This window comes from Ranitomeya imitator, chromosome 4 (assembly GCF_032444005.1).
Source record: "Ranitomeya imitator isolate aRanImi1 chromosome 4, aRanImi1.pri, whole genome shotgun sequence".
Lineage (NCBI taxonomy): Eukaryota > Metazoa > Chordata > Amphibia > Anura > Dendrobatidae > Ranitomeya > Ranitomeya imitator.
In genome coordinates, this window is record NC_091285.1 from 152380737 (window position 1) to 152400345 (window position 19609).

The 19609-nt window shown below is 44.4% G+C and overlaps 1 protein-coding gene across 2 annotated transcripts in view; it reads left to right on the top strand.

Moving 5' to 3' along the window:
* The window catches only part of ARHGAP26 (Rho GTPase activating protein 26), a 590718-nt gene that overhangs the window by 302266 nt on the left and 268843 nt on the right, over positions 1-19609 (top strand). For both annotated transcript variants that reach the window (XM_069764052.1, XM_069764053.1), the window contains exons 16-17: positions 6136-6194; positions 11292-11397. In XM_069764052.1, the coding sequence (XP_069620153.1) occupies positions 6136-6194; positions 11292-11397 (165 nt within the window). The remainder of the gene's footprint in view (positions 1-6135; positions 6195-11291; positions 11398-19609) is intronic.

Consider the following 19609-nt stretch of genomic DNA (forward strand, 5'->3'; position numbering starts at 1 on the left):
TTTTTATTTTCACGGCTCTGCGTTGTAAACGTCTGTGAAGCACTTGGGGGTTCAAAGTGCTCACCACACATCTAGATAAGTTCCTTTCAGGGTCTAGTTTCCAAAATGGGGTCACTTGTGGGGGGTTTCTACTGTTTAGGCACATCAGGGGCTCTGCAAACGCAACGTGACGCCCGCAGAGCATTCCATCAAAGTCTGCATTTCAAAACGTCACTCCTTCAATTCCAAGCCCTGGCATGTGCCCAAACAGTAGTTTACCCCCACATATGGGGTATCACCGTACTCAGGAGAAACTGGACAACAAATATTGGGGTAAAATTTCTCCTGTTACCCTTGGGAAAATTAAAAAATTCTGGGCTAAATAATTATTTTTGAGGAAAGAAAACGTATTTATTATTTTCACGGCTCTGCATTATATACTTCTATGAAGCGCTTGGGGGTTCAAAGTGCTCACCACACATCTAGATAAGTTCCTTTCGGGGTCTAGTTTCCAAAATGGGGTCACTTGTGGGGGGTTTCTATTGTTAAGCCACATCAGGGGCTCTGCAAACGCAGCGTGACGCCCACAGAGCATTCCATCAAAGTCTGCATTTCAAAACGTCACTACTTCACTTCCGAGCCTCAGCATGTGCCCAAACAGTGGTTTACCCCCACATATGGGGTATCAGCGTACTCAGGAGAAACTGGACAACAACTTTTGGGGTCCAATTTCTTCTGTAACCCTTGGGAAAATAAAAAATTCTGGGCTAAATAATTATTTTTGAGGAAAGAAAACGTATTTATTATTTTCACGGCTCTGCATTATAAACTTCTATGAAGCACTTGGGGGTTCAAAGTCCTCACCACACATCTAGATTAGTTCCTTTGGGGGTCTAGTTTCCAAAATGGTGTCATTTCTGGGGGATCTCCAATGTTTAGCCACACAGGGGCTCTCCAAACGTGACATGGTGTCCGCTAATGATTGGAGCTAATTTTCCATTTAAAAAGCCAAATGGCGTGCCATCCCTTCCGAGCCCTGCCGTGCGCCCAAACAGTGGTTTACCCCCACATATGGGGTATCAGCGTACTCAGGACAAACTGGACAACAATATTTGGGGTCCAATTTCTCCTATTATCCTTGGCAAAATAGGAAATTCCAGGCTAAAAATCATTTTTGAGGAAAGAAAAATTATTTTTTATTTTCATGGCTCTGCGTTATAAACTTCTGTGAAGCACCTGGGGGTTTAAAGTGCTCAATATGCATCTAGATAAGTTCCTTGGGGGGTCTAGTTTCCAAAATGGGGTCACTTGTGGGGGAGCTCCAATGTTTAGGCACACAGGGGCTCTCCAAACGCGACATGGTGTCCGCTAACAATTGGAGCTAATTTTCCATTCAAAAAGTCAAATGGCGCGCCTTCCCTTCCGAGCCCTGCCGAGTGCCCAAACAGTGGTTTACCCCCACATATGAGGTATCAACGTACTCGGGAGAAATTGCTCAACAAATTTTATGATCCATTTTATCCTACTGCCCATGTGAAAATGAAAAAATTGAGGCGAAAAGAATTTTTTTGTGAAAAAAAAGTACTTTTTCATTTTTACAGATCAATTTGTGAAGCACCTGAGGGTTTAAAGTGCTCACTAGGCATCTAGATAAGTTCCTTGGGGGGTCTAGTTTCCAAAATGGGGTCACTTGTGGGGGAGCGCCAATGTTTAGGCACACAGGAGCTATCCAAACGCGACATGGTGTCCGCTAACGATGGAAATAATTTTTCATTCAAAAAGTCAAATGGCGCTCCTTCCCTTCCGAGCCTTACCATGTGCCCAAACAGTGGTTTACCCCCACATGTGAGGTATTGGTGTACTCAGGAGAAATTGCCCAACACATTTTAGGATCCATTTTATCCTGTTGCCCATGTGAAAATGAAAAAATTGAGGCTAAAAGAATTTTTTTGTGAAAAAAAAGTACTTTTTCATTTTTACGGATCAATTTGTGAAGCACCTGGGGGTTCAAAGTGCTCACTATGCATCTAGATAAGTTCCTTGGGGCGTCTAGTTTCCAAAATGGGGTCACTTGTGGGGGAGCTCCAATTTTTAGGCACACGGGGGCTCTCCAAACGTGACATGGTGTCCGCTAAAGAGTGGAGCCAATTTTTGATTCAAAAAGTCAAATGGCGCTCTTTCCCTTCCAAGCCCTGCCGTGCGCCCAAACAGTGGTTTACCCCCACATATGAGGTATCAGCATACTCAGGACAAATTGGACAACAACTTTCGTGGTTCAGTTTCTCCTTTTACCATTGGGAAAATAAAAAAATTGTTGCTAAAAGATAATTTTTGTGACTAAAAAGTTAAATGTTCATTTTTTCCTTCCATGTTGCTTCTGCTGCTGTGAAGCACCTGAAGGGTTAATAAACTTCTTGAATGTGGTTTTGAGTACCTTGAGCGGTGCAGTTTTTAGAATGGTGTCACTTTTGGGTATTTTCAGCCATATAGACCCCTCAAACTGACTTCAAATGTGAGGTGGTCCCTAAAAAAAATGGTTTTGTAAATTTCGTTGTAAAAATGACAAATCGCTGGTCAAATTTTAACCCTTATAACTTCCTAACAAAAAAATTTTTTGTTTCCAAAATTGTGATGATGTAAAGTAAACATGTGGGAAATGTTATTTATTAACTATTTTGTGTCACATATCTCTCTGGTTTAACAGAATAAAAATTCAAAATGTGAAAATTGCGAAATTTTCAAAATTTTCGCCAAATTTCCATTTTTATCACAAATAAACGCAGAATTTATTGACCTAAATTTACCACTAACATGAAGCCCAATATGTCACGAAAAAACAATCTCAGAACCGCTAGGATCCGTTGAAGCGTTCCTGAGTTATTACCTCATAAAGGGACACTGGTCAGAATTGCAAAAAACGGCAAGGTCTTTAAGGTCAAAATAGGCTGGGTCATGAAGGGGTTAATGAGAAGAAAATGTAGGGAATGCATTTTTTTTTTACTTTATTTATAATACCGTTTTTATTTTTACTTAACTTTATCTTTAACGTATTGTTCAATTACTTATCTATTTACTTCAATACCACAGTATTGCACTATATAGTAAAACTCATGGCCCCCTTTAAAGGCCCAGCCATAGGCTGGTTTTCACTAGAGTAGAGCGAATTTTTCAAAATTCTATTCCCATCGGAAGACAGCCGGACTTCTTTGGTGTCAATGGGAGTAGAAATTACTGAATATGTTAAGAACCGATCATCAAACATAAATTCGGCATGAACAGGGTACCAATAATGGCACAAATATGGCAAATTCAAATTCTACGTCTGATTCCGAAAATATTTGCTCAACTCTAGTCTTCACAGAAATGCAGTAATGGCAAACTCAGGATATTGAACAGACCCTATTGAACAGACGATATCTGACGATTCCTATGACGCTGCACAGTAGGAAAGAGGTGGAGGGAGATGAGGGAGACCCGCAGATAAGTAATGCGCATGCCCAAGATTCCCAGCCCCGCAGTGTGAATAAATAAGAAGACTGCGGGGCGGGATCTCGGGCTGAGCGTCCACGCTGGCGCAATTAGAAAGACATCATGTGACGTCAGTGGACGGGCAGCACTAACTGCGCATGCCCAAGAGCATAGATTATAGCTCAGGCGCCGGGGGGAAAATGCCTAAATGCTAACGAGGCGGCAACCATGATAAATGAGGAAATAACGGACGGCTGGGGTGTGTCTGTGTAAGGGTGGAAAGACCTGCCCCCCCCTGTCAAATTCGAGGTATGAGGGACAAATTATATAAACGATTATGTCAGCGTTGGCAGGGGCACAAACTAAAAGGGTCACCTTGACAGAATGCAGCATTAGTGCAGCACAAGGTGGCTCTTTTAGTTACAAACGCTTGGGGGGGGGGGGGTGACAGGTTCCCTTTAAAGGGTTAATCCCTTCTCTTAGATCCTATCCCTATATATAGTAGGTGTAAAACAGGCTCAGGGCAGTACATAGGTTAGCATTGTAACTTTTCAGCTGTTCAAATCCCACCAAGGACCGCATCTGCAAGGAGTTTGTATGTTTTCCCCATGTTTGCGTGGGTTTCCTCCTTGTACTCCGATTTGCCTCCCATACTTCAAAGACATACTGAGACGGAACTTAAATTGTGAGCTCTGACGAGGACAGTGATGATGTCTGTAAAGTGCTGTGGAATTAATGGCGCTATACAAGCAAACGTAATAATCTTTTTTGAACTTTCTCATTAAATCAACCAACTACAGTGTGTCGCTGACAGTGATCTAATCTGTGTTCAGTGTTTGTTCTGTAAAAGTATGTCATCATAGAATACATTTTTTCAAAAACTTATGTTACACTTGAATAAAGTGACTATGATGACGTTAAGTTAAAGAGAACCTATCTGTCTCTTCATACTGCCCAAACCACGTGCACCATAACTCAGAACCTGGCTGTCCAATTTCATCTAGAAATGTTTCTCAGAAAATATTCTGAAGTTTCAAAGAAAATATACTTTAAAGATCTGGCCACAGATCATATTTTCAAAATATAGTTTTAAGAGCCAACTCTCGACTATCCTCGCTCTAGTTGACTGACAGGTCACTTCCATGTGTGTAGCTGGCCATGGGTGATGTCAGATTAAACAGATCTCTTCCATTGTTCCACTCTTGATTTTTGGCGTGCATATACTGACCAAATACGTGAACGTGGCCTGACATCTGCTTTTAGAATTTCATAGTACTTGTGACCATATCAAATTAAGTAATATATTTTACTAGGGGTTAGAGACATCTTCTCACCTTCCTAAATCCCAAAATTCCCCTTTCTTTCCTGCAATCCTGCAACTTTTTTGTTCAGGAAACTTTTCTGTCTCCAAATAAATCTGTTTAATGTAAAATAATAAATAGTAAACTGGGAGGAGGATCGTTCCTCCTTATGGAGAGTAGGGTTGAGCGACCTTGACTTTTTTAGGGTCGAGCCGGGTTTCGCGAAACCCGACTATCTCAAAAGTCGAGTCGAGTGAAATCGGCCGATTATGGCGAAAAGTCGAGGATCGACCGAAACACGAAACCCAATGCAAAGCCAATGGGATTTTTTTTTTTTTTTCTCTCTCTCTCTCTCTCTCTCTCTCTCTCTCTCTCTCTCTCTCTCTCTCTCTCTCTCTCTCTCCTGAAAGGCTGGTGTTACACAGTGCAAATCGCTACAGCGCACAAGCGACAACATGGCGATAGGCGTCCACGCCCCTAAGACCTATGTCATCACTCTGCCCACGCCCCTTCATTGGCTGAAAAAAATGGCGCCAAGTGCGTCATACGAAACGCGACTTTGGCGCGAAAGTCGCGTACCGCATGGCCGACCCCACACAGGGATCGGGTTGGGTTTCATGAAACCCGACTTTGCCAAAAGTCGGCGACTTTTGAAAATGAACGATCCGTTTCGCTCAACCCTAATGGAGAGTGACATACCATTTCTGGCTTGTCAAGGTAGGGAGGCTTATTCACCGTGCAATGCTCCTCTGGGAAATATAATATCCAAATTGCCTCTTCTGAGAAAAAGAGGACTTAAACTCTATAGCGCCACCTGTTGGCCCTCAAGCCAGAGATGGTATGTCACTCTCCATAAGGAGAAACGATACCCCTTACACCCCAGTCCAGAGCCTCTCACCTAGCCAAATTAGTTCTCATGCTTCGCACTGACGAGGGCCAACAGCCCGAAACACCGTGTCTGTGAATTGAGATACTGATTTGGCTTTTATCCTAAGTCATGTTGCACGACTCGTTAAAGGGTTGATTGTGACTTGTAGGATCGCTACTTCCAACCGGTGGCGCTATAGAGTTTAAGTCCTCTTTTTCTCAGAAGAGGCAATTTGCATAAACTGGGAGGAGGGAGATGATGAGGGAGGTGATGCAGACTCTCAACACCAGGCCACATTCACACATCTGCATAAGGCTGTTGAGTTTGGGTCAGAAGACCTGCCGCCTGACCGTGCATCTCGGTCCATACTTGAACCATGAAAGACAGATGTCTAATTCTGGTCCTATACACATCTAAAAAATTATACCTAAAAAGGCATTGAGGTTTTTTCGAAAGTTTCAGGCATTCTATAGGTGATACATGTCGTCATGTAAATTTTTGTTTTTTTGTTCTTTGCAGAATGCTTCCAGGTCCCCTCATGACATACCAGTTTCAAAGAAGCTTTATTAAAGCTGCTAGTAAGTGTTTAAGAACTTTCAATATATATATATAAATAATACTTTTTGTATTGTTTTGTTGATTTGATTGAAAAGTTTGAAGAAAAAGTAATAATGCTTCACAATCACAAAAGTACAAACTTTTACATTTGAAAAAGAAAACAGCTGACAGATGGTAGACAGAGCAGAAATCAAACAAGGTGACTGATGGGCCAAATAAAAAAAAAAAAAACAATAATAGAGACTGTCATACATGTAACCAGCATTACTGTGTGAGCTTTGGGATTTTAAAAAGATCACGTGTAAAACGGCAGTCCTCGGTTTATCTAAACATTATATTAATAAACTTAAAGTGTAACCAGCATTTTAATTTCTATTGCACAAATCAATTTTACAAATAAAATTAAGCAACTTTGTAATATGTCTCATGAGATAAATTTGCTTCTTTCTCCTCCTGAACTGTTCTTTCATTCTCAAAATTCTCAATTTACAGGCAAAATGTGTATTCAGTGAAGACAGATTGTTACGTTACTGAGATAGGAGATGGCAGTTGTAACTGATAAGATTCCATGTAGAGGAGAGAACCTAGAGGCAGAGCTCCTCCCTCCTCCTCCCATATGCACAGAATCTTATCAATAGAAACTGTCATCTCCTATATCAGTAATGATTTTATCTATAAGCTGAGACTTTAGAGATTGAAAGATCAGTCCTGGAGGAGAAAAAAACTATTTCTCTGACACTTATTACAAAGTTTCTTATTTTCATGTGTTCTATTGATTTATGACGTAAAAATTAAGATGACAGTTAGTCTTTCAGCCAATATCCAGATCCACTGTTAATGCACTAGTGGCTGCAGCCTTTGAAAAGTCACTCCTTGACCTCCATGTTCTCTCTTCCCCCTGCCTTAAAGGGAACCTGTCACCTGAATTTGGAGGGACCGGTTTTTGGTCATATGGGCGGAGTTTTGGGTGTTTGATTCACCCTTTCCTTACCCGCTGGCTGCATGCTGGCCGCAATATTGGATTCAAGTTCAATTGAATCCACGGCGTGTACTACGGAGGACATAGAATGACCATTACCAGCAGATCCGCGGCGGATACCGCGTCTGACTCCTATCCTCTAGCCTGACTTACGGCTTGATCGGCTGGTCTTAGCCCTCTAACCACAGGATCCCCTGTTCAGGGTACATATTTGATGCAACTTTCTCTGGCATTAGGGTCCTGGTCATATATATAATAACCCCACCATTCCCCTTCTCTCGCTTTTATAGAGCACACTGATGAAGGTCCACTCGTGACCAAAACGTTTGTGAACATCGTGATACTGTATGTATTATAATAAACACTTTTGCATCAGACCCACGAGAGTGTGCCAAGTATATACTCTAGAGCTGGTCCAAAATATTTGACCTCCTACACTTGGTCCAAAAGTGGTTGCAACCTGAATCTTCCTCCCCAGCTCAAATGGTGGAGAGGGTCATCATGGACAGGTTCATACACTCTCTACAGAGGCAGGTCCAATCATGGGATGCCCAGGGAGATCCCCGTGATGTTGATGACCTGGTGAAGCTGGTGGAAAGTTACCAGGTGGTCGAGAGTTCCTTGGGGAAGCAAGAGGTCTTAGCATCTCCGTACTGAGGTTCCCAAAGGGTGGCTGACATCCAAAAGAGGGGAACTGCAGCCACATCTGGGGGGGTATCAAAGAGACCAGGAGGCATCCGATTTGTTGTCAAAGGCCCCATTTAATAGTAATTTGTTGGAGGTGTCATACCCCAGGTCACATAGCCACCTGTTGCTCCATGACCACTGAACCAATGGACTGCAGCATAGGATGGCCCAGCTCATTTTCTGCATAGCCTGCCTGCAGTGCCATCCCTTAACCGGGCAAGGAATCTTATGCATCAGTCAACAGAGTGCAAAGGACTGGTCTGGTGGACTCGGGGGAGTTTGGTAACCCTAGTGAGGACCATAATTCCTAATCTGCTGATTCCTGGGAATATGGAGGGCTTCCACTGTATCCATGCTAAAGACTACCCTGTGGCCCGAGTGTTCATAAACAGATGCTGTGGCACCAAGTCCCATGAGGTGGTGTAGTCAAGGACTTATTGTACTCTGTTATAATAGGGTGAGACGTTGCAAAGTTTTGGAACTTGTTGAGGAAAATGGGGATGCCTGGTACAGCAGCCAGGTCGCTCCTAAAGAAACCTCATCACAGGCCGCAACTTACTTGTTTACTTTTTATGTGCTTCTTGGCAATGGGGATGAGGCCGACATCCCTGAGCTGGAGGTGTCTGGGACCATCTTTGAGACCACCCAACTCGGGATTTAGTGACGGTATTTAATGGTTCGATACGTACTGAATGCCCCATGTCGATGAATTGATTGAAAGGGTAGAGCTAGCCCAGTATATTACCAACCTTGACCTCCCAAAAGGGCATTGGCAAATTCCCATGTCCCAAGACGTTAAGGAGCAGACTGCCTTCTCAACGCCAGACTGATTCTTCCAGTACAGAAGGATGCCGTTTTGATTACAAGAAGCTCCAGCCACCTTCCAGAGAGCCATGGACCGGATCCTAGCTCCCTACAAGAGGTACGCAGCCGCCTACCTAGATGACATCATAATCTTCAGCCAGGATTGAGGAAGCTATCTGAGCAAATTCCAAGCGATACTTGATGCTCTATGGAAGACAGGTTTTTCCATAAACCTGAAGAAATGTGCCATGGGAATGTAGGAAGCTAAATACATGGGCTATGTCATAAGCAGGAGTGAAATAAAGATCCAAATATTGTTGATTCGATCCAGACTTGGCCACAAAACCTCTCAAAGAAGCAGGTCAGAGTATTCCTTGGCATCATATGTTATTACCGTCAGTTTATCCCTAACTTTGCCATTATATAGACACCTCCTTAAAGGGACAAAGTCAGCTATGGCTAAGTGGTCTCCAGAAGCTGAGATGCCTTCCAGGAACTGAAGCTAGCCCTGTGTAAACAGCCAGTGCTGGTAACACTGGATTTCTCGAAGGAGCTTGTGGTCCAGACGGACACGTCAGAAGTCGGGCTGGACTTTGTCTCATCACCAGAGGTGAACAGGGAAGAGCACCCCATAATGTATCAAAGTTGTTATCCTGCAAGAAGAATGACTACATAGTGGAGAAGGAATGTTTGGCCATCAAGTGAACATTGGGCACTCTCTCTAAGGTACTACCTTTTAGGCTAGTGTCAACTATGCCCCACCAAAGTGGATGAAGGAGAAGGGGAACAATGCCCGAGTGACCAGGTGGTTCCTATCTTTTCAGGATTTTAGCTTCCATGTACATCATAGACCAGGGAAATTGCATGGCAATGGGGACGCTCTGTCAAGAGTCCACTGATGGCAGAAGATCCCAAGTCCCCTGGCTTTGGGCAGGGGGAATATATAAGATGGCCACCAGACAGGTCTTTGAGAGTAGATATGTATGATTGAGGTTGGTAGCTTTGGTGATGTAATCTTGGGAAAGCATGGTCTAGTATGTATAGTGCTTAGAGAGTTAATTGGGTGTATCAGGGCCGGGTTTTACAAGTAGTTATAAGAAATGGGTGGGAATGACTGCTCACATATCCCCACCTCAGGGGCGTGGTTTGGCAGATAAAATGGAGACCCAGTACCTAATTCAGTGTCTCTGACTAGAGGTGTGGATGCCTCCAGTGTGTTTGCTGAAGGACACTGACCTGAGCGGGCAAACCCGCATTACTAAATGGACTGTTTTTCTGTGTTTTTCACTTTCTGCGGTAAAAGGCTGTCTCTTGTTTTCTTAGTTTACTTATACTGAGCAGTTTATGCAGTTCTAATAAACCTGCCTGGACATTTTAATGAAACTGCTGTTTTCTCTGGACCAAAGATCATTTAAAATGGTCTGAGGGTGGTTGAAAAACTGTTCTGAGTTCAGATGAATCAAAATTTTGAAATTCTTTATGGAAACCGCAGACTTCTTTTCCTGCAGACTCAAGGACCATGCTGCTTCAGTTCAAAAGTCTGAATCTCTCATGGTATAGGGTTTCATTAGTGCCTATGTGATGGGCAGCTTACACATCTTGTCACTATCAATACTGAGCATTACATAGGGGTTTTAGAATTACGGTACATATTCTCCCAGTCAGACAACATCTATTTCGGGCACGGACTTGCACATTTCATGAAGACAGTGTTTAACCACATACTACACCTATCACAACAGAATGGCTTCACATAAGAAGAGTTAGTGTGATGAATTGGCGGTCAGTCCATACTTTTCACTAATAGGATACATTTGCTGCATTATGGAACAAAAAATCAGTAAAAGACGACCCTGGACAGTTGAGCAGCTAGAAACTTACGTCGGACAAGAATGGGGCATTCTCCTAAAGCTCCAGCACATGGTCTCCTAACTTCCTTCACGGACAGTTGTAAATAGAAGTAGGGATGTTACACAATGGTGGACATGGATCTGCTTCAACTATTTTTTTTTAGATATGTTGCTGCCATCAGTTTCTAACTTTCAGTAGTAATAACCTGGTGCCTTTTTATCGTGAATTTTAAACTGCAGTACAATAGATCGCATGTATTCACCTAATGCAAACTAAATTGAAAATAGGCAATTAACTATTTGTGTACTAAGTAACTATATAGATGACAACATTATATGTAAATTAAAAGTTCTTAGGTGTAGAAATGTTGTCTCTAATGTGTACCAACCATAACAATCATTTTCTAGTAGAGGATAAATAGTCCAATATTTTTTTTCTTCGAAGTTTAAAAATGAAGAATTCATTGTGGCCATAATTCCGATTAGGCATGTTATGGGGTAGGATTATAAGGATGATGGGCAAGATGTGCCCGTTGGCAAACTGCTGCTCGCATTCAAAATTCCCTCTTGAGCAGTGTGCACAGTGACGTCACAAAAAACGAAAAAAGAACAGGCCGATATAGGTACTATGCGGTGCTACAAGTTAGATATTTTCCATTTCATTTGGGGAAAAAAAATCTAAATTTTTTGCGATTTATAGATCATTTCAATCTTGGTTTCTTTTAAAATTACACAGTAAAAAGAATTTTGTTTGTACGCTCCTAATATGTAATCATATATTTTTTTTTTTCATGAAGAACTAGAAAGCCAAGAGACCCGAATAAAAGAAATACATTGCTTGATCCACCGTTTGCCAGAGAAGAATAGACAGATGTTAAACATGTTAATGAAGCACTTGGCAAAGTAAGTTGATGGTGTGTTAATAACAGTAATTGTTTGTCAATGTCCCCAACGTTTTGAACATCCTTTGTTTGTTTGCATCTGGACTAGGGTTGATGGTTGATGTTCCGCAAGTCATGGTAAGAGTAGGTGATGAGTCTGCAGCAGGCTTGGACTGGCCCCCAAGACAACCGGAGAATTCTCCGGTGGGCCCCCTCTTATACGAACTTGGCACAATATACTGGAATTATTACTTACAAAGGCAGCATCTTGTTCATTTAACAATCTGGCCACTGCATTGTTATATAAATTTGTGATTGAGGATACTGTCACATTTGCATGTGGCTGAAAAGTTGGTTACTGGTGGGCCCTTGGCACCCCAGTCTGGCACTGGTCTGCAGGGTGACCTTTCTAGCTCTCCTGGCAGAATTCTCACTGACATAACGACTGCAGAAGGATTTATTTCTAATACCTATGTTGTGCCCTTTTCATCTTACAATTAAGAGTAATTCTTGCACTTTTTCCAGTAGTGTCTTTTTACTGTAATAAACTGAATTTGAGAGTTGCCACCGTATTTCATATGCTAGGAATATTGTATTAGTGCTGAGAACATGTCTAACCGTTAGGTTTTTAATATAGTCCACTTTTTTGTGAAGGTTTGCAAAATTAATTTATACTTTTACACTTACCGTATGTAGGCTTGACTTGACTGGTATACAGTGAATCTCTCTGATTGGTAAACCCTTATCGGTAGTAGAGAAAGTTTTAGATGCAATTTTTTTTTAATTTTCCATGTTAAAGTAAAGATATAGCCAGCCATAATGGCGCTGTAATACAGAATGAATAGATATCTTCATTTAAGAAATCTGCATCCTGGTTGTTGTTTAATCAGCATTTGAAGTTTGGGTGTCATAAGCTTTAGGCGCGTAGAGGCAGGAATGTGGGTAGGGTCTTTGGTTCGTGACCGGCCCCCCTGCCTGCCTCTGGTGTCTGTATCTTCCTTATGTTTTACAGTAATGCCTTAGTATACTAAATAATTTTTCCAGTTATATGGAACCACAACGCTGAATTTCTATATCATTATCTCCCATGAATAATTCTTCCAATATTGTGGTAGCAATATACAGAGAATAATTCTCATCACACGTCTCTCTCAAAAAGTTACTGCCATTGCAGTGCCAGTAGAAAGTGCCGGCCTCAGTGTGCCAATAAGAAATCACACTTTCTTCATAGTCCTGCTAATGTAGAGAAGAACGCCAATCCTTAGAACTTGTCTATCTCATCGTGTTCCAATCTTTACAGTCTGGCATCTATTGTAGTGAAGTCAGACAGAAGAAATCTTTTAATGATCACTTTCCAGTACAATTCTGTAAATTCACAACTATCTTGAATCTTGGTTGCTTTTTTTGTCAGACGTCTTAAACGAGAAATCTACTTTCTCAGCCACTTTGTGGCCACAATGACATTTCCTGCCATGAGACATGCCAATGCATGACGAGATTTCCCAATATGTTGCCATCCCAAGTAATGTTAATGGCTTTTATCTCTGTCTGTGAAAGGCAGGCTCACGTGTGTTACATTTGGACTTCACTTGCAGATTGGGTTTAGTTTCTTTTGTTTTAGTCCAAAAAATAAAGTCTGTAGATAAAATAAGCCACATCTGGCCGCTAAACCGTTGTCATTCATAGGGCCTTTGTTTTCACAAATTAGCAAATTGTGATTTTCTTTTATATAATACAGCTATGTATTATTGCTAAGGCTCATATTTTAGGGAATTAGGAAAAAGGGTGGGATTGGAAATGTGAATTAAAATGATCCTTTATTATAAATTTGTTAGATAAAATTTTAGTATCAGATTTTACATCAAATTACCATGCATTATAAAGATGTATATTGGATCACAGTGTGTGGCTGGTTATGTTATAAAAACCACTGTGATCCACTAGATCCCAAGTGATTAGAGCTCAGAGTTATAGTAAATTAAGTGAGATGGAGGCCCAACCACTGACCTTAGAACTGGGGGCTGGATTCCAGTGTCACAAACAGGCACTTTAATTGATGTAAAAATAAATTTGGGTTAAACACCCTTTATATTATACTATCACACCATGTGTCTTAATCCCTATAGGATATTATAGGCTTGTACATTTTAGACAGAGCTTATAGTGTATGAAACCCTTATAATAGTTGTTACCTACAGATTAACCTTAAACCTGATTGTTGTAGCTGACAGGCAATATAGGTTAGGTTAGCGCATGTTAAATTATGGAGCTGTTGGAGACCCTTAAAGAAAGCCGTTTCCCCCGGCAAAAGACGCATCAGGGACGAAACCCTGAGTTGAAATGATCTCAGAGCAATGCTGGCTGTAACAACTCTGCTGGCATCACGTCATGGCCTCACATCTCTCACACAATCTTACCCACTGCTCCAGGCCATGATGTGGTTTCTGTTTCATGCCAGCTCCATGTTCTGTGTCTCTGCTCTCTGCATGCATCATGGCTATGTGTATAGGGGGCCGGCGCCTGAACTCTCTGGTTCTTATAGGAATCAGGTGCATCTGTCTAATCAGTTCCTGACCAAATTATCAAGAGGCCTCCTGTATATAGTGCAGCTCCACCCTATGGTCTGGGCCTGTGCAATGTGTTAGCTCAGTTTGTTTCTTGCTTCTGAGTTTGCCAGGTCCTGCTCTGAGTTACTCCCTCTCTGGAGGCTTTTCTCTGTGCTATTGCCTTGATCTTGTAGCCCGCCCTCCAGGAGGCAGAATATCCTGGTCCCTGTGTCTTTGTCCCTGTGTCTTGTTCCATTGCCTTGTCTGTACTTAGTCTTATCTCGGTCTCCTTGTCTGTGGCTTCCTTCCCTGCTGTGTCTTTCCTTGTGTTGTCAGTCTGCTTACACTCCGCACTCTTGCGGCTCTGCCTGCCCTGTATCTTGGTAGCTTTACCGCTGCTCCGCACTCCTGCGGTTCTGCTCCGTTCTACTCTGCTCCGCTCCCATTGCTGCAGAAACCTCTTTCTGCAGTTCCTCTCTGCAATTCTTGCGGTTCCACTCTGCTTAGCTTCTGCAGTATCTCTTGCTGCAGCTTCTCTCCACATTCTTTGTGGCTCTGCTCAGCTTTTGTTGCTACGCTATCTCTTGCTGCTTTTCCACTCCTATCTGCAGTCTTGCACTCCTCTCCTGTGTGAACAGGTCCCTACCTGTTTCTTCATACCTCATTCCTTTCTGCTTGTTTCCTTTCCTGCACCTCCTGTGTGAACAGGTCCCTACCTGTTCCTTCATATTTCATATCTGTTCCTGCACCTCCAGTGTGAACAGGTCCCTACCTGTTCCTCCAAACTACATATCTGTACCTGCACCTCCAGTGTGAACAGGTCCCTACCTGTTCCTCCAAACTACATATCTGTACCTGCACCTCCAGTGTGAACAGGCCCCTACCTGTTCCTTCATATACCACATCTACCAATCCTGTGTTCCTGCCAGTCCTGCCGTTCCTGCCCTGCCTTCCAGTCCTGTGTTCTCTGCAGTGCCTCCCAATCCTGTGTTCCTGCCAGTCCTGCCGTTCCTGCCCTGCCTTCCAGTCCTGTGTTCCTGCTGTCCTAGCCAGTCCTGTGTTCTCTGCCGTGTCTCTGCCAGCCTACTCGTCTGAGTTCCAGCCGTGCTCTTCTGCCAGTCCTGCCTAATGCCCGCACCAATCCTGGTGTTCCTGTCTCCCAAGTGGGATCAGCAGCCACAGCCAGACACCACCCTGGAGCAGTACCTGGCAGCTGCCTGCTGCACAAGCCTGACCTCACCATCAGAGGCTCCAGTGAAAACCCAGGCAGCTGTCATAGTCACGCCCCTTCCAGGGTAGTCTGGTTTGTGGCACAGTGGGGCCACAAACCCTTCGAGCTCACGCCCACCAGTCAGGGCGCGAGCGTGACAGTTTGCACAGGCCATGGTCCCCGCTGAGTCCCATGTGCCTTCGCTCTCGGAGCAAGATGAACTCTCTTCTTGCCAGTATTGGCCTCCGAGGAAAATGTTTGCCCAGTCTGAAAGCCAGTCCTTCACTGCTCCATCCCCTATTGTCATCTCTAATGAGCTGTTTGATCAACTTCAAGCCTACGCTCCTAATGACGAATCCAAGCCAGCAGATCCTCCATGCTACTATGGGGACCCAAAGCAATGTCGTGTGTTTCTGGAGCGGTGCTTGCGTTATTTCAAGTGGCATGCTACCCAATTCCCCACTGACTGGTTGAAAGTAGGTTTCTTAATGGCCTACCTTAGAGGAGATGCTTTGATGTGGTGCGACCCCCTTTGGGAAGCAGGGGACCCCATCATCTCAAATCTGCCGGCCTTCCTGGTGGCCTTCTGTAAAGCCTTCGATGAGCCAAGTACTGCATCTCCTGAAAAGTCTTCCCCTTCAAGCTCACAGAGACGGTCCAGACGAAAGAAACCTGTAGGTAAACCGTCACTTCCGTCCATTACCGTCCAAGACTCATCTGTTCCACAACCCGCCAAAACGGCCACCCGAGCAAGATCCAAGAGGTCTAATAAGAGGGGTCTGGCAAATCTGCAGCCTGAATCTGGTGCTGAGATTGAAATACGGTATCCCTGTGGTGGTAAAGAACATTCAGATGGTCTTTGCCCTGTGAAGCCTGTACTCCCAAACCCTGGGCCAGTAGGAGAGGCTGCCCCTGGCGAGAGTACTTCCTCTCCGTCAAAGTTAATGACTGTTTCTCTGCCTTCTGGGAGCTTTGGTGTGTTTGAGCCACCTATCATTCGGAGTCAGTGTATGGTCTCCGTTCTACAGCTCCAGAACCCGGTGTGGGCGTTGCCTGATAATGGCCGAGCCCTGCTAAAGAGCAGTCTAGTCCTGCAAGGACAACTACAGCTCCAAGTTGGAGCCTTATACACGAAGAAGTTTGTTTTCCATATGCTGTCTGTTATGCCCATGGGTCATTCTGAGCCAAGGACTCTACCACCCGCTCTGGTCAAGAGTTCCAGTAAAGTGCTTCGTTTGAACTTACCCAGTCTTGAGAAGTGTCTGGTTCCCATGCATCACAGGCTTTCAGCAGTGTCATCTTCTTCAGCTGGTCTGCTAGTCATCGAGTCAATATGTGCTGACGTCACTGAAGATGGGGAAACTGTGACGATGTCTCCACACATCTCCGCACTCCTGCGGTTCTGCTCCGTTCTACTCTGCTCCGCTCCCATTGCCGCAGAAACCTCTTTCTGCAGTTCCTCTCTGCAATTCTTGCGGTTCCACTCTGCTTAGCTTCTGCAGTATCTCTTGCTGCAGCTTCTCTCCACATTCTTTGTGGCTCTGCTCAGCTTTTGTTGCTACGCTATCTCTTGCTGCTTTTCCACTCCTATCTGCAGTCTTGCACTCCTCTCCTGTGTGAACAGGTCCTTACCTGTTTCTTCATACCTCATTCCTTTCTGCTTGTTTCCTTTCCTGCACCTCCTGTGTGAACAGGTCCCTACCTGCTCCTTCATATTTCATATCTGTTCCTGCACCTCCAGTGTGAACAGGTCCCTACCTGTTCCTCCAAACTACATATCTGTTCCTGCACCTCCAGTGTGAACAGGCCCCTACCTGTTCCTTCATATACCACATCAACCAATCCTGTGTTCCTGCCAGTCCTGCCGTTCCTGCCCTGCCTTCCAGTCCTGTGTTCTCTGCAGTGCCTCCCAATCCTGTGTTCCTGCCAGTCCTGCCGTTCCTGCCCTGCCTTCCAGTCCTGTGTTCCTGCTGTCCTAGCCAGTCCTGTGTTCTCTGCCGTGTCTCTGCCAGCCTACTCGTCTGAGTTCCAGCCGTGCTCTTCTGCCAGTCCTGCCTAATGCCCGCACCAATCCTGGTGTTCCTGTCTCCCAAGTGGGATCAGCAGCTACAGCCAGACACCACCCTGGAGTAGCACCTGGCAGCTGCCTGCTGCACAAGCCTGACCTCACCATCAGAGGCTCCAGTGAAAACCCAGGCAGCTGTCATAGTCACGCCCCTTCCAGGGTAGTCTGGTTTGTGGCACAGTGGGGCCACAAACCCTTCGAGCTCACGCCCACCAGTCAGGGCGCGAGCGTGACACTGGCACACCTTACCTAATTGCACTACGCTACTCCTATACCCACAAGGTCTCTGAATGAGACACTGATACTGACCATTAGGAGTTAGCATGGCTCTCTCACAGAAGACACAGCAGTACTCATTCAGATACTGTGTATCAGAGATCCAGCCAAACGATCAACCGAGCCAGTAAAGTTGGTGGTAGAAACTAAAAATAGCATGTACAATATCCAGTATTAGGACCTTGAAGGAATTAATTCATTCAAGAAATCATCTATGCAGCATAAAATGGATACATTGAGGTTCATCTTATATCTCAAATTGGAATAGTAAAGTGTTCATCAATATCAGACATGTAACTATAATTTGGTGCTCCTCATTTCTGCTGAAGACTTTGCCTCTCTTTAAGCAGAAGATCGATACAATCAGAGAAAGCTTTGGCCCACATCCCCCAATGCCTCTCTTAACTGCTCAGCCCTGTTCCTCCAAAACTAACTTCTCCATGAAAGAAGATCAGCTCTTCACTCTCCTGTCAAGATCACACCTCACCACTTGCATGATTCACCTGCTCCCATCACACCTCATCCCTAACCTTGCCACAGTCTTCATCTCAACCCTAACACACCTCTTCAATCTCTCTCACAAAGGTGTCTTCCCCTCATCGTTCAAGCATGCGTCGATCACACCCATCCTCAAAAAGCCCTCCCTCGACCCATCGTCTGTGTCTAGCTATCGACTAATATCTCTTCTCCCTTACACCTCAAAACTACTGGAACAGCATGTCCATCTTGAACTGTCTTCCTACGTCTCCTCCTGTTCCCTCTTTTGACTGGTTACAATCTGGCTTCCGATTGCATCACTCAACTGAAACTGCCCTAACTAAAGTCACCAATGACCTACTAACCGCCAAGAGCAAGCCACACTACTGTCCTCCTTCTTCTGGACCTGTCTTCTGCCTTCGACACTGTGGACCACTCCCTCCTGCTACAGATTCTCTCATCTCTTGGCATCACAGACTTGGCCTTACCCTAGATCTCGTCATATCTAACAGATCGAACATTCACTGTCTCCCTCACCACCTTGCCCCCTGTCGGTGTTCCCTAAGGCTCAGTTCTAGGGCCCCTGCTCTTCTCCATCTACACCTTTGGCCTGGGGCAGCTCATAGAATCCCACAGTTTGCAGTGTCATCTATACGCCGATGACACGCAGATCCAACTATCTGGACCCGTCCTCACCTCCTTACTTACTAAAATCCCACAATGTCTGTCTGCTATTTCAGCTTTCTTTTCTGCTTGCTTTCTAAAACTGAACATGGACAAAACAGAATTCATCATCTTTCCCCCTTCTCACTCTACCCCTTCACCAAACCTATCCAAGAATGTCAATGGCTGCTCTCTTTCCCCAGTCCCGCATGCTCGGTGCCCCGGGGTGATCCTTGACTCTGCCCTCTCTTTCAAGCCCCATATCCATGCCCTTGCCTCCTCAAACTCAAAAAAATTTCCCGGATCCGTGCATTTCTTGACCATGAAAGCAGAAAAACGCTAGTGCACGTCCTTATCTCCCTCCTCGATTACTGCAACCTCCTACTCTCTGGCCTCCCCCCCAGCACTCTGGCACCACTCCAATCCATCCTGCACTCTGCTGCCCGACTAGTCCACCTGTCTACCCTTTATTCCCCAGCCTCTCCTTTCTGCCAAGTCTTTCACTGGCTTCCTATTGTCCAGAGGCTCCAGTTCAAAACCCTTACTATGACATACAAAGCCATCCGCAACCTGTCTCCTTGATACATCTGTGACGTGGTCTCCTGGTACTTACCCACACGCAACCTTCGATCCTCTTAAGATCTCCTTCTCTGCTACCCTCTTATCTCTTCTTACAACAACCGCATACAAGACTTCTCCCGTGCTTCCCCTATACTCTGGAACTCTCTACCCCAACACATCAGACTCATGCCTTCCACAGAAAGCTTCAAAAAGAACCTGAAGACCCACCTCTTCCGACAAGCCTACAATCTGCAGTGATCCTTAGTCTGCTGAACCGCACACGACCAGCTCTACCCTCTCCTAGTGTATCCTCACCCATCCCCTGTAGACTCTCAGCCCTCACGGGCAGGGTCCTCTCTCCTTCTGTACTTGTGTGTGCCTTGTATTTCTCATGTTTATTGTGCTTGTCTATATTTGCCCCTTTTCACATGTAAAG